Here is a 14,390-nt window from a genome sequence, read left to right as displayed (position 1 = left end):
ATAAGCTAAAATCAACCATAAGTTATAAGCTGGTCACCCCCAACTTATGACTTTTCAGCTTATAAGCACTTTTAGTTTGACAAACACTTTTACTAGTTACCCTTAATAATATTTTCTAGTTACACTTTTGACAAAACCATATTCGTTATTAATTCTTTTTGTTTACAAAGAAATTTTTAATTTATAATTTTTTGAAAAAAAATCAAGGGTATTTTAGTCATTTTAACAAAAGAATAGCTTATCAGCACTTTTTAATCAAACACATCAACTGGTTATTATCAGTTTCAACACTTCTATCCAAACACGTAAATGCTTATTTTAAAAATCAATTTCAGCACATAAAAAAACTTTTCAGCACTACAAGCTTATCAGCTATTTACAATCAGCTAATCCAAACGGGCTCATATTCTCTATGTTTAATTTTATTATATGTCACTTTTAACCCAAAAAAGTTGTACGTCAATAGCTTTTTTTAGAGTGGTTCAGAAGATGAAACATTTCTTTTTAAAAAATTTAAAATTTTTATTTTACTTTTAATAATATACTATTATAATAAAAAATTATCATGTTTAAGACCACAAAGGGTAAACTAATTTTAGTACGCCTCAAAAGTCAATCTTTTCTTTTACATTTAATGCCCGGTTAACCATGTGTATATAAAATGTAGCAGGGAGGAAAATGGAACAAACAAAGCAATAAAACTATAAGCTACGTCGTTTCATAGACCTTACATTCCCACTCTAAGCCCTTGTCCAGTTGAAGCCTACATCCCGAGCTAATTTCATTATCTTTCTCTCTTCGATCTCAGAACAAACAAAGCCATGGCTACTTCGTTGACAATGGCGGCTCGTCGAGTGGCGGCCTTCACTCGCTTCCCCTCCTCAGCCACTCCTTCTCTCGTTCAGCGCCGTGGCCTTGCCGGCGCAGCTGGTAATGATTTTCTCTTATTCTCTCTTTCTTAATTTTTTTGATCGATTTAATCAGATGCGTAACATTTCTGGACCGATTCATTTCCATTAATTGTTGATCCATGAATATACAATCATTTGATTTATTCTTATAGCTCTATTTGTTTTTTAATTTATTGATGGTATTGAAATGTGAATAATTCTAACAGATCATCACGGGCCTCCTAAGGTCAATTGCTGGTCAGAGCCGAAGAATCCTGCCCAATGGAAGGAAGAACATGTTAGTTCTCTTACTATAAAATCCACGATAGGAATGAAGCTTTGTTTCTTAGAGTACATTTCTGTGAAAGTTTAATTGTTTTTTCTTTTTCCATATTTTTGATAAATGTAATAGAATAATTTTCTTTGGTAAAAACTTATGTGCACACTCTCTTTACACCAAATCAAGCAATTTAACCTCAGCAACTAAGCATTAAAGAGAAAATACATATCACTTAACAATGATTAAGTCATAAATGTGTGTATAAAAGACACATGTTTGTCATTTATTGGCTTGACGTAACCACTATATGCGGGTGAGTTTTTACCATTTTCTTGCATTGATTGCTCAAAACAAATAAATTTTTGGCTTCAATGAATTAAAGCTTGTGCTTGTTTGGCAATTGCAACTCGGAATATGACGGATTCAAACTTATTATCCAAAAAAGTTATTATATGATGACACATATTCTGTAAAAAATGCTAAACAATAATATATGTTCAGTTCTTCTTGTAATAATCCTACAAAATGAAACTTATAATGTGAAAGAGTTTAAATTCTATGCACTAACGGTGTAAAAAATATTTACAAAATTATTTATATAATCAGATCACTCAAAGGCTATTTAATAACACTGATTGGTAATCTAATATAAATGGTAAGTTCTAATAATAGATTAAATTACACTAATGGTGTGAAGAATGCATTACTCTTTCAGTATATAACTTATACTCTATTTAATTTGAAGAGTAGAGAGTATCAGTGGAAGTGTATATAATATAGTGGGATTTCTAAAATAACAAAGTGTTACATGAAACGGGACGGAGTACTAAAGACAACGAAACTGGAATTTTAACTGTGGAAAGACTAGGTATGGTAGTATATGTAAATATTTAGATTTTTAAAATCTGTTCACTATGCACTCAAAATGGCTTTATCAAAGACTTTGATTAGGCACTACCAACAGAGTAGGTGTTACCCGGTAGCTGTGTCAATGGGCATAGCAATTACTTGATGGATAGTCAAGATGACACATCCATATCAAGGATGAATAGGTACTAAAAGAGTCTATGGGAACAGACCCACTAACTACTAGAAAATTTTTCCAGAACCCTTAATCTCACTTACAGTAGTCACAAAGAGAAAACAGGATAACAGAAGTACATATAGCTCATTATTGGAGTTTAAGCAATGCTGAGGCTATGTTTTTTAACATAGGTATAGTTTTGCCGAAATAATGAAATCAAAAAATGGATTTTTCTTTAAGAATGATATTCTGTTTTCCTTAGTGCAACTGTACATATCCAATTTATCACTGTTGTTGATCATGATCCTGTTCGACCGTACTTTGACAAACCTAGTAAATTACACTTAGTTTTTATAAAGTTTGTATCACATATCCTATATATGCTACGAGAAAGTGTGCTTTTTCTAAATAACTAAAAAGTAATGTGAAGAAATTTGAAAGCAACGAAATAGAGAAATGTGTTAGAAGAGCTGGTGTTTGTTTTCCTTGACTAAACTAAACCTGGACCAATTTTGTTTCAAGTCTTTTTGGTATAAAATTAATATATGTTTAGCCCATTTTTGGACCCAATTTGATCCTATTTGGCTAAACTAGAGTCATAAAACAGGATCAACCTTATTCCTATTAAATCCGTATTTGGAAATTCACATTCTTAACCTTAGTAAGGTTATCTTTTAATGATTTTTTGGAATGTAAATGCAAAACTTGCAAATAATGTTTCTTTTGGTCTTTGCAGTTTGTGATTGTATCTTTGTCCGGTTGGGGCTTGCTTTTCTATAGTGGGTACAAATTATTCACTGGAGGCAAGAAGAACAAAGAAGAGGTACTTGTCTGTTCTGCTGAAAGTGCACATAGTGCTACCTTAAGATAAATTGATTCAGGAAACAGAGTCAATTATATCTGCTATAAGCAATGTTTTTCAATAGATTGCTCAATCTAGTTAGAGTGCACATAGTGCTGAAAGTGCACATATTGCTACCTTAAGATAAATTGATTCAGGAAACAGAAATTATATCTGCTATAAGCAATGTTTTTCAATAGATTGCTCAATCTAGTTAGAGTATCAATCAAATTAGGACGAGACTGAGAAGAGAGTGTCGACTAAATTCAATAGCCTGTTTAAAACTTTAAAAGGCTATCTGGAACAACTAACGAAAAAACATTAAATGGCTGTTTGCGAACCAAGTTTAGAATCCGGAAACTTTACCGTGGTGTATGTCTTCTTTGTTAAAAAACATGTACCAGCAGTCCGTGTATCTATAAGTTCCTAAAGAGATGCTTTGTGGTGTTCTTGATTAAAAATCAGTGAACGTGAAACTTGAAAACAGGGCACTTCATTATATTTCGCTCCCAGATGGTCGCTGGTGCAAAGAGAGAACACTATCACAACATCATGCCCAAATAGTTTTCTGCTAAAGTTTTCCTGGCCAAGTGTATAATCATGTAATAGGGCATATGTGTGGTCATTGCTATAAAGTTTAGTCTATCAGTTTTCATGCAATTTTCTTGGCACACAATTTTCATACATCAAGAATAGGTTTACCTAACTTTGCTTGAGCTTCGCAAAGCATTGCCGGGTTCAAGCTCGGATAAATTAGGAGGATCACAAAAGCTTGATGGCCTGCTAAAAATGGTTCAGGTTTGATGAAATTTGAATATTGAGTGACTTGAATAAAGTCAATTGGATGCAAATATAGTCGGCCCCAACTAATTTGAGATTGAGGCACAGTTGAGTGATTGAAAACATAAGTTCCCGTATCAGTGAAGGGAGATAGAGAGTGTATCACCTTGGATATATGATTAGAAGGGCTAGACATAGTGAGAACACGAAAAATTTGTAAGCTTCCATTTTGTTTAGTAAATTTTATCAATTTTGAGTGCAGGGAGGAAGAAGTGAGGAAAGAATGGGAGGTCGCATTTTGGGGTTTTTATAGAGGTGTCAAAGCGCCAAAGTTTTTTATTCAAGCAGTTAGCTATATCAGGGTTGGAGTCTTGTGCCATTTGGTATTTTAAAGTTACAAACTTGCCTCCTTACTCTATGCAGTTCTATGGGTTCACCTATTCTGAATAATGGTTGATACTTATTGCTGTTTCATTTGCTCAAGAAATAGGCTAAATAATCCAAATGCATTTTCTTTGTTGGAAATATCGAACACATTTCCTTAGTATTTTTTGAAGAACATATTTTTGTTGAATAACATTGCTACAGATTATTTATGGTTATAGGAAATATAAGTGGAAATGGAACCAACTTGGTTAGGAGGGATTTCTTCATTTAGAAGAAAGAAAGAGGCTAGAGTATAGCGTTGATAAAACCTTTCTTCAGAAACAAATACTACATATTTACGTGTACCCTAACCTCGAAAGAGAAAAGTACTGCAAAGGTTTACACTTAAGGGAATTTTCATATTGATGATAGTTCATATAAGCAAATAAACTCAATTCTTGATACAGGAATAGAGCAAGAATTTCCAGCTATGTGATGGCAGATAGAAATAGATTCTATGTGAATTTTAAATTTTGGTGGAGTAAAGTTTCGTCAGTTGAAATAATGGCAGATTAATTCTGAAGGAACTATATTCTGATACGATAATTGCTTCTTTTTGAGTGCCCTTTACCTGCCCTGCAAACGAGCGTGACTTTTTCTCTGTTTGAGAGGAATGACATCCTATTTTATCTTTATTTATGCAGAATTTGGTGCAAGCATCACAATAAGGTGGGAATTTACGTGGCATCATGCTTAGATTGGGATATTTTCATGTCCTAAATTGAGAAGTTCTCTCTAATAATCCAATTTATTGGACATGACAATGATAACTTTAACTCTCATTGTATGAGCTTTCTTCTTATTATACAAACGACCAGATAGCTTCTAAGCTACTAAATGGTGGGCTAAAGTTGGTTGCATCAGCACTGTAATGCAGTTCTCTCTTTCTTATGCTAATGATAAATGGAACTGGTTTTTCTCCTTTTACTTTTCTTACTTCATTGTCATGTTAGTCTGGAAATTGTGTACGCATTAATTGGAAGATCCTATCTACTTAAAAGCTTTGGAGATTCACTAATCTTAACGTATTTCTAGTGGAGTATGCAAATTATTCTCACTGGTAGTTGGTTAGTGAAAATGTCAAACAATAGAGTAATTTAACTAAATCACAGTGATTGAACATTCATAAGCATACTCAACTGCTGGAGAAATTAAGAAGACGCAAGTATCTTCTTGATCTAACATTGAAATTAAGCAAAGCATTTAGCGTTCTGTAAGGCAACTGTATACCTAAAATTCAGGCTCATCTGCTTGGTCGTTGTCTTCTTCCTCCTCTTCCAAATTGGCAGCAGAGCCTTTAGAATGGTCTAGATCTTCTATTTCCTTATCATTCTCAGGGTCAAGGTTGCCATCTTTTACAGCCCTTTCAGCATTTCTCGCATGTGCGGAAGAACTGTGAAAGCTGCTGGCCAGCCTGTGCTCTGTATCTCTAAAGACAACGGTGTTTTGCTCTTCTGATTGTGCATTTCTATTGGGTTTTTGATCTCTGGTCTCTCGTGAAATTCCTTTGGACTGGTCTAGCTGTCCTGTTTCTTGATCATTCTCAAACTGAAGGTCATCTGCTTTGACATCTCTTTCAGCAATATTTGCATGTTCCAGATAATTGTGAAGATTGTCAGCCTGTTTTTGTTCTTGATGTTTACTATTGATGCCTGTTGCATCTTGTGATTGTGCAGTTTCATCTGGTTTTCTATTTCTGGCCTCTTTTGAAACTCTGTTGACCTCAGAAACAGCTGTCTTCGCATGCACTTCCTGAGAGCTCTGGGCCATCTCAGATTCTGCGTCTTTGACTTCTTTTTCTTGCCCTTTCTCAATTTTCTCATTTGTGTTAGCTTTCCTGCCTTCTTGGCTACTTTCTTTGGCACCTGCAGATTTCTCAGGGTTAAGTAATGCGTTATGTGGTGGAGCTTCATCGAGGTTTGAGCTATCATCTTGCATTTGCTGTCTGCCCGTATCTGGTTTCTGTTCTTGTTCTGACCTGATTTGGTTTCCAAAAGTTTCCTCCAAATCGTTAATCCTTTGATTTTCTGGAGCAGATCCGTTATTCCTGTTTAGGTCCATATTTTGATCTTGCAGATGTTCCTGTTTCTCCTGTTTACCGCCTTCCATTCTCTCATTTGTTTCACCTCCATGCATTTCTTCAAAGAACTTTCTGTTTCTCATGCTTACAATGCTTCTCTTTTCAGGAAGCCCTCCACTTTCAGTGACCTTGCTATCTGCAATTATTCGCCGGCTCTTCCCTTTTGTCTTTCTTATGTTCTCCTGGCTCACTCTTAATCTATCTCTACTCTTGGGATTGTCATTCCATCCAGACCTGTAGTTATTACCTTGAGAATCCGCAAAATTTCCGATTGCTGTGCCATGTTCTTTCCAGTCCGGGGCATCTACTACACCAACTTCATTGTTTTGCTTTTGCACTTGACCACTATGATTGATAGATTCCACAGATGCATTTCCGCTACTGTACCTTTTCTCTTCTAGGAAGTTTTCCCCAGCTTTAAAACTGTCAGCAGCCTCTCGTTGGCCATCCAAAGTCTGAAAACTGGTGCTTCTATTGCCTGGAACATCTTCTTGAGCAGTTCTCAACTCCTGAGACTCCTGTTCTCCAATATTGCTCTTTCTATCAGCAGATGTCTCTCCATCTTGTGCTTGTCCTCTGTCTTCACCTTGCCTTGTGCCTTTGTTTCGATTGAGGGCAGATTCATCAGCTGTTCTCTGTATATTTTCTGTTGAATTCTTCTGGTCATCTCTTTTAAAGGATCGATGCAATTCTTTGGTTTCTCCTTCACTTGCTTCTTTTCTTTCAGTAGCCGCGGTGGTGAAGTTTATAGGTGGATTTGATGGATCGTCTGCACTCACTGACCAGACCTTTACAGGTAATTCAAGACGATGTTTTAAATCCTCAACTTCAGCTTCCTTCTGTCGCAATGATTCAGAAAGAAGCTTAACTTGAGAATTATCTGGGTTTGTTTCCATATGTTTTTCTCTAAGCATCTTGATTTCATCCTGCTTTTCCTCGAGAGCCACTTCGATTATTCTTTGTTCATCTTTAAGGGAAGAGATTGTTGATTTCATTTCCAAGATCCTGCTGTTGAGATCCCTTTTCTGCGTACGAAGTGAGTGTATTTTGGATCTCATTTCCTCTGTTTTCCTTTTAGCTTCTTGTGTATGTTCTCTTTCTTTCTGTCCCACAGGTGACAATTAACATTAGCTTGTGTAACATAATGAACTTGCAAATACACAAAAATGTGGTAGAAGATACACAGAGGCGAATCCAAGATTTAAATTCTATGGGTTCAACCATTAAGGTTTTTAGCATTACATCATTATATTTTTAAAGTTATGAGTTCATATTTACTATTTATTGTAATTTTAATAAATTTTTACACATAAATTTATACTCCGCAATAAAAGCACCGGGTTCAGTTGAACCCGGTGCTAGAGGGCTGGATCCGCCCCTAGATACAGATCTTGCAATTTGTGTCTTGATAGTTCATATTGTTTTGTTTCCTAAGGTTCATCTTTGCAATACACATCATACATTTCAGCTGGTATCATACTAATTTTCACTATGATAGTTGCATAAAATTAGAGGACTACAGTTATTAAAAGATGTCCTTGTTTGTGTGTTTTTCCTCTATGAACAGAAAGAATAAAATACTTCCCACGTTTTCTTTAAAAGTTAACTTATCATCTAAGTTTGAATGTGACCTCTCACTTAAGATTTTCGTGGAAAGTTATTTGGCACCATGTTCTTCTTCTCCTCCTTTGGTCTTTCTTAATTCCCCTTGAAGCAATATAAACCTTTCAGTTTAAATCGTTGGTTATTAAACACAGCAAATGGTTTAAAGTCTAAACCAGACGCCAAACAGAAGGCCACTCCTAGTTACTGATTTCTGACTTGATTTTTCGGGTTTCCTGTATTAGTTTCATTTTCTTTGCAGAAAGAAAAACAATAGAGTGATGTAGCATTGTTGCATGGCTTGATATTGGTTCAGGACAATTGTTATTGTCTACACACACACACAACCCCCCCACAACACAACACACACACACTAACAACAGAGTGAGAGAAGTACCTGCAATAGGAATTTAAGGTCGTTGAGTTCACTTTCTTTATCCTTGACAAGGAGGTTGAAGATACGCCTTTCCCTGAGCTTGTGGAGAATCATCACTCCAAAAATTGCAGCCCCAAATGCCAGAAGCACCAGCACTGCATATGCTCTTCCTCTACTCCCATTGTTCTGACTCTGCATGTGCCCCTTCATGTTTCCCCCCTTTGCCATCTCTCTCTCTCTCTCTCTCTCTCTCTCTCTCTCTCTCTCTCTCTCTCTCTCTCTCTCTCTCTCTCTCTCTCTCACACACACACACACACACTCTCTCAAGAAATGTATAGGAATGGAGAACAAGAATGGCCTCAATCTCTCTCTCAGCTCTTCCTATATGCCAACAGAGAATGTCACATATTGCATGTTGCTTGTCATCCCAAAGAGGTTTTCAAACTGTTTCCTCTCTCTCTCTCTCTCTCTCTCTCACACACACACACACACAAACACATGGAGGCAGCTTAAGGAAAAGAGCAGCGGAAATAACAAGGCTTTGAAGGATAAATGTGCATGGCACGGGGACTGTACAAAAGGTCACTAATTCTGGCGCACTTTTACCGTTTCTTTTTAATTAAAACATTCTTTTGCCTAATTGCTCTGATTATCCTCTGAATTCTCGTCTTTCATTGCGAGAGAGTTGGCTTTCAACTTTTTAAGTGGCTCAAATAACTGAGGCTGGTAAAAACTGCAACACCGCATTTGTGATCAACCAGAGCTCTGCATTTGTTTTTGCATACTTGCGACAGTGGCTTCTACTTTTCCTTCTTTTTTTTCTTCTCCAGCCGTTTCAGTGTCATCTATGGCAAATTTTGGGAAAAAGGAAAAGGACAAAAGTAAAAGGCTTCAAACCAGTAATTGACCGAAAACATAAGCAACAGATTGCTTGACCAAATAACTAAGGAGTTGCATTTTTTTTTTAAAATAAAGAAATCTTATTAATCACCTACTAAAACAGTCCCAATTACAAAAGTCCTATACTAACTGTAACTGATTACTCTAATGAATAGTAATCAGTTCATCTATCTATTTCTTTCTGTCTAAATCTATCTATCTGTACAAGTTTTGAATCCATTCCATCTGTCTTTTGCTTCTATTTTCTAAGCTAAGGGTTTTGTATCTACATTCTTCTTTGATTTGCTTGGACATTACTTGAGTTCTTGTTACCCAATCATTCCATACTGCTTCATTCCTGACTATCTATATTGCGTAGACTAGAGTTGCATAGGCTGCATGTAACAGCCCAGCTCGCTATTGATATTGTCTGCTCTGGGCCTAGGCCCTCACGGGTTTAAAACGTGTCACTAGGGTCTAAAACATGTTAACTTATATGCCTAGTATCCCTCTTGTGTTTTGCCGATGTGGAACTCTGTCTAAAGTCTGGAGTGTTACATTCACCCCTTCTTATGGACTCAGCGCCCTCACTGAGGTTTGCCCCACCGCATGGGATTCACGTAGATTCAACACTAAGGTTTGCCCTGCCTAACTGGGATTTGCCTAAAGTCAGTTCAACTCTGACCCATCATCGACAAGATTGACACAAGAGTGGCTCTGATACCATCTGATTGTAGTAAACTCCCAACCCCACTATTGCATAAAAACTCAAAGGACAAATACTCAAAAGTCGATAATTTTTTTCTAATGCTTACTCAAACTTGATATTAAGATGTTAAAGGTAAATCATCATTCACTGTGACATCAGCAAAATATCTAAGGATATTTAGCATTTTTTTTGTAATAAAAAACTTTTATTCAAAATAAAAACTACATTAAGGTTCATTACATAATGAGACTAGTTTGGGTAACATAGTGCCCATACTATCTCTAACAAAGGCAGGAAAGATAGGGGCGAGGGGGTCGGGTACAACAAAAGATTTTCAAAAACGTCCAAGCTACATGCATTTTTTGCTAACTGGTCTGTAACACCTCGTAAATTCGGCTTAGGTATGGATGTGTTAAATGAGTAGTAATGTTATATTTTGGACATATGAAGTTCTGTCGATATGAGTATGGGTGGAAATAGTTATTTTAGAATCAAGAAGGAGAGGGAAGGGGGAGGGGGAGGGTTGGTGTATAAGATTCGATAAAATCTACTAAGTTTACGAAAGGTCTGTCTTGCAGCAGGATTTAGTGAAAATGTGTAAGGAATTTGGGAAAACTCAAAACACGAAAGTTGTAGGCCTTTGAACTAGCTTTCCAACAATATATTGTGGAGCTCGAACGGATCTCTGTGCAAAGAGTTATGTGTGTGTTTTACAGAGCAGTGCGCAATATGCGCGCCCAGGTGCGCACCCAGATGGTCACGTGTGCGGCCGCGCACTTGTGGCAGTGCTACTGCCATTCTGCGCGTTCAGGTGCGTGGTCAGGCCTTCAGGTGCGCGGAGGCGCACCCGGAGGGTCATTTGTAAGGCCCTACTTCGTCCCCCACACCCCAAAACACAAAAACTTACTCTAGAAAGGGAAGCTCTCAAGAACTTAACTCCTTAAAGGTCCCTCCACCATCCAAGGTAAGTTCTAATGGTGATTCTAAATTAATTTCAATTTTTTAATACCTTATTAATATGGGTAAACCCTCCATATCATTAGATATTCGATTGGGACATCATTGTTGAGAGAAGAAACCCTAGAACTCGAATTTAAGAGGATTGAACTTCAAAAAGGTAATGTCTTCACCCTCAAATTGATTATAGCATTGGATTAATGATTATAGACTCTAGTTCATAAGATATGAGTTGATGTGTGATAGAAAAGCATGAACGGTTATAGGTTTGGGTTGTGGATTGTTGATTATTGGTTAAGGGTGTTGTTTACCTTATGGGTGATGAAGAATGATGTTGATTATAACCATTCGAGATTTTAGAATTTATCTAGGAGTAAGAGAATGGGTTATTGCGTGTAGAAACACCATTAATAAGGACTATGAAGCTTTATTCTCACCAAGTGTTTGATAAAATGCCTAAGTGACCAAAACATGAGTATCATTGCTAATATGGAATCCCTTTGACTTGTATTGCTATAGATTAAAGTTGAAAGGGTTGACAAATATTGTATTACATTCAAGAGCAAAAAGTTAAGATATGTGAGGTTAACTCTCTACGTTTGAGAATGTTTATGATTCTCCCTACGTCTTATTCTTTATGACTATTACGAATTCCTCAACAAGTAATTATGCCTCAGTTCCATGAATGGTTGTAGAACTTCTATTCTCTAGATGGCATAGTTCATAATTCATTCAATATCTTATAAGACTCAGTTGCGACAAATCAGTTTATTATGAATACACGTCCCAGTCTAGTTCCATTCAGTATTTCAGTATCATGTATTGCAGTATGATTCTCATTTCCTGATTTTAAATCCCTGAATGTTGAACACCTGTATTTGGGCCTGAGGCCGCAGTTTATGCTTTATGCATTTTTGGGCCTGAGGCCGCAGTTATGTATACGTATACTTGGGCCCGAGGCCGCAGTTTATGCACATATATATTGGGCTTGAGGCCGCAGTTTAATATTCAGATAAACGAGTGGTTCATCATTCAGAAAAGGGAGTATTCATATCCTTACTTCCTTATCAATTCTCAGTTATCAGTTATCAGTTCAGTTTCAGTTTCAATATTTACAGTTCTTTCTTTTAGTTGTTTTACATACCAGTACAATTCAAATGTACTAACGTCCCTTTTTGCCCGGGCCTTCATCTCGCGATGCAGGTGACGATTTACAGGTTGACGATTCTGCTTGCTAGGACATCTCGTATCAGCTATTGATGAATCCCAGTCTTTCGGGGCATTATCCCTCCCTTTTTTCAGTCTTTATAGTATTTCAGTTAATAAGGTATACCAGGGATCTTGTCCCAGTAAACAGTTAGCATTTCATTTTTCTTTAGAGGCTTTGTAGACTATAGCCCAGTAAGTCAGATATTAGCAGGCTTTTTATGTGTTAGCCTTGTCGGCTACTCGTTTATACTTGTAGACTTTTCAGTACTTTCCGCATTTATGATATTTCAGTGAGACTCTTTAGTAAATCGACATATTGCATTTTTATATTCAAATTACAGTTATACCATATATTGATCCAGCCACCCAGTTGGTTCGCTCGGTCACATGTAGTTAGGCACCGAGTGCCGTGTTACGCCCAGGCCATGGTTCGGGGCGTGACATGGTCTGCCACTCTATTAGCTTCTCTATACACGTGCTTTAGGGTTGGATTACCTGAATCATATAATAGGGACCTGCAATCATCAATCAAATTTTTGTAGAGACAATTATCGTTAGATAATAAATTGATTAGTTCTTGACAATCAGTTTCGATAGTTAATGGCAGTAAGTTTTTTTCCAAGGCATGCTTTACTCCATGGAAGAGAGGTAATGTTTCCATGTAGATGTTAATAGCATGTTGTATTCCCATATTGAAACCCAATATAGTACATGTAAAAGTTTCAAAATACAACACACGGTATTGAATCTTCACCTGTATAGAAATTTTCGAATTCTAGTATAGTATGATGGAGTTTTACATATAAAATTATCGAGGTCTAGCTTCGATTGTTGGAGTTATTCCGTATTTTTGGTTAGAGTATTTTCATCCAAATTTTATCTTTACACTGCAGAATAATTACTTTATCGGTTCAATTTAAAAGTTGGCTAAATTCTAATAATTTTAGTTAGATAATAAAATATCTCTATCTTTACTAATTATTTGAAATAGAGTGGAACTACAAAAGATGTATTCATATTATATTATTCAATTCAAAATAGTACGATTTTGAAACACTTTATTTTTTTAAAGTAGAGATAAGAAAGTTTCAAGTGGTTGTAGTTGCTAAGCACGCCGTTTAAAATGATATTTAAGGTTATAGAAACTAAATAAAAAAGCTAAGATAATTTATCTTTTATCTCAATAAGATTCATGTGCTATATGTGATTGTATCCAAAAAGTAAGTGACTTTCTGTTATTGGAAAGTTAACAAATTTTATAATGGAAATTCATTCAAGCAAATGCACTCTCCCCCCTTTTTCCTGACAGAATAAACACCCTATCTTTTTTCTTTTGATATCTCTAGACTAATTAAACCAATTTTTCGAAATTGATCAGGTAAAAAAAAAAGGAATTCAAGATTCTAGAGTCTACAGAAGGTGATCAATTCGCCTCAGCCATTGAAAAGTCGAACCTAGGATGGTTTTGTCAACGAACGCGTCCCGGGCCGGAATATCTATATATACAATAATTATATAAATTGTATACACTTTTTCGGCTAAAAAAAGTAAAGATTAAATCTGGTGCGGGCTAAACGGGAAAAAAACCCTAAATTATATAAGTACGAATGTGTATAGTATGATAAGTATGAAGTGCCTTTGATATTTGTCGGCCCATTTTTGCACCAATAAAATTTTCATCTTCCGAACCCCACATTCAGGCCCAATTTTCTTATTATGGGCACCGATCACTGAATACTTTCACACCAATCACCAATCACAGAACCCTTTGCTACACTCTCACACCTCAGACGAACAGATCCTAATCTCAGGTGAATATGCGTCGTTGCTACTTGTATAATTCACAAATTAACGCACCTAATTTTACAAATTCATCTGTTTATTTATAGGAACATGCCGATTGAAGATTTTATCTCTTTTGCTAAGGAAGTTCTCAAAACCTATTTCTTTTTTTCTTTTGATATCTCCAGACTAATTAAACTAATTTTTCAAAATTGGTCGAGTAAAAAAAAAAGAATTCAAGATTCTAGAGTCTAGAGAAGGTTGATTAGTTCGCCTCCGCTCAATTGAAAAGTCGAACCTAGGACGGTTTTGTCAACGAACGCGTCTCGAGCCGGAATGTCTATATATATATTTTTTGTATATATAGACATTCTGTATGTTATATACAAAAAATATATAAATTTTATACACTTTTTTGGCTAGAAAAAAGTAAAGATTAAATCTAGCGTGGGCTAAATATGAAAAAAGCCCTAAATTATACAAGTACGGATGTGTATAGTATGATAAGTACGAAGTGCCTTTGATATTTGTCGGCACATTTCTGCATCAATCAAA

The 14,390-nt window shown here is 36.1% G+C and overlaps 2 protein-coding genes across 2 annotated transcripts; one reads left to right on the top strand and one right to left on the bottom strand.

Moving 5' to 3' along the window:
- Positions 1–662: 662 nt before the first annotated feature.
- LOC107807417 (uncharacterized) lies at positions 663–5,168 on the top strand. Its single transcript, XM_016631782.2, has 4 exons — positions 663–930; positions 1,118–1,188; positions 2,931–3,017; positions 4,886–5,168. Exons 1-4 carry the CDS (start codon positions 822–824, stop codon positions 4,907–4,909), a joined length of 291 nt encoding a protein of 96 aa, XP_016487268.1. The 5' UTR covers positions 663–821; the 3' UTR covers positions 4,910–5,168.
- A 285-nt stretch (positions 5,169–5,453) lies between these two features.
- LOC107807416 (uncharacterized) lies at positions 5,454–9,022 on the bottom strand. Its single transcript, XM_016631781.2, has 2 exons — positions 8,321–9,022; positions 5,454–7,424 (listed from the first exon to the last, which is right to left on the bottom strand). The coding sequence occupies exons 1-2, from the start codon at positions 8,525–8,527 to the stop codon at positions 5,472–5,474; spliced, it is 2,160 nt and encodes a 719-aa protein (XP_016487267.1). The 5' UTR covers positions 8,528–9,022; the 3' UTR covers positions 5,454–5,471.
- Positions 9,023–14,390: the final 5,368 nt, after the last annotated feature.

Source organism: Nicotiana tabacum, chromosome 21, assembly GCF_000715075.1.
Source record: "Nicotiana tabacum cultivar K326 chromosome 21, ASM71507v2, whole genome shotgun sequence".
In the NCBI taxonomy this organism is placed as follows: Eukaryota; Viridiplantae; Streptophyta; class Magnoliopsida; order Solanales; family Solanaceae; genus Nicotiana; species Nicotiana tabacum.
Note: the sequence above shows the minus strand (reverse complement) of the source record. Positions and strands in the feature narration are given on the sequence as shown.

What these genes read in the sequence shown, in the direction of transcription:
- LOC107807417 (XM_016631782.2), top strand. Translation starts at nt 822, where the DNA reads ATGGCTACTTCGTTGACAATGGCGGCTCGTCGAGTGGCGGCCTTCACT. An exon ending in TGGCCTTGCCGGCGCAGCTG is followed by an intron (nt 931 to 1,117) that starts GTAATGATTTTC and finishes TAATTCTAACAG; the next exon opens with ATCATCACGGGCCTCCTAAG. An exon ending in CCCAATGGAAGGAAGAACAT is followed by an intron (nt 1,189 to 2,930) that starts GTTAGTTCTCTT and finishes TGGTCTTTGCAG; the next exon opens with TTTGTGATTGTATCTTTGTC.
- LOC107807416 (XM_016631781.2), bottom strand. Translation starts at nt 8,527, where the DNA reads ATGGCAAAGGGGGGAAACATGAAGGGGCACATGCAGAGTCAGAACAAT. An exon ending in ACCTTAAATTCCTATTGCAG is followed by an intron (nt 7,425 to 8,320) that starts GTACTTCTCTCA and finishes CCTGTGGGACAG; the next exon opens with AAAGAAAGAGAACATACACA.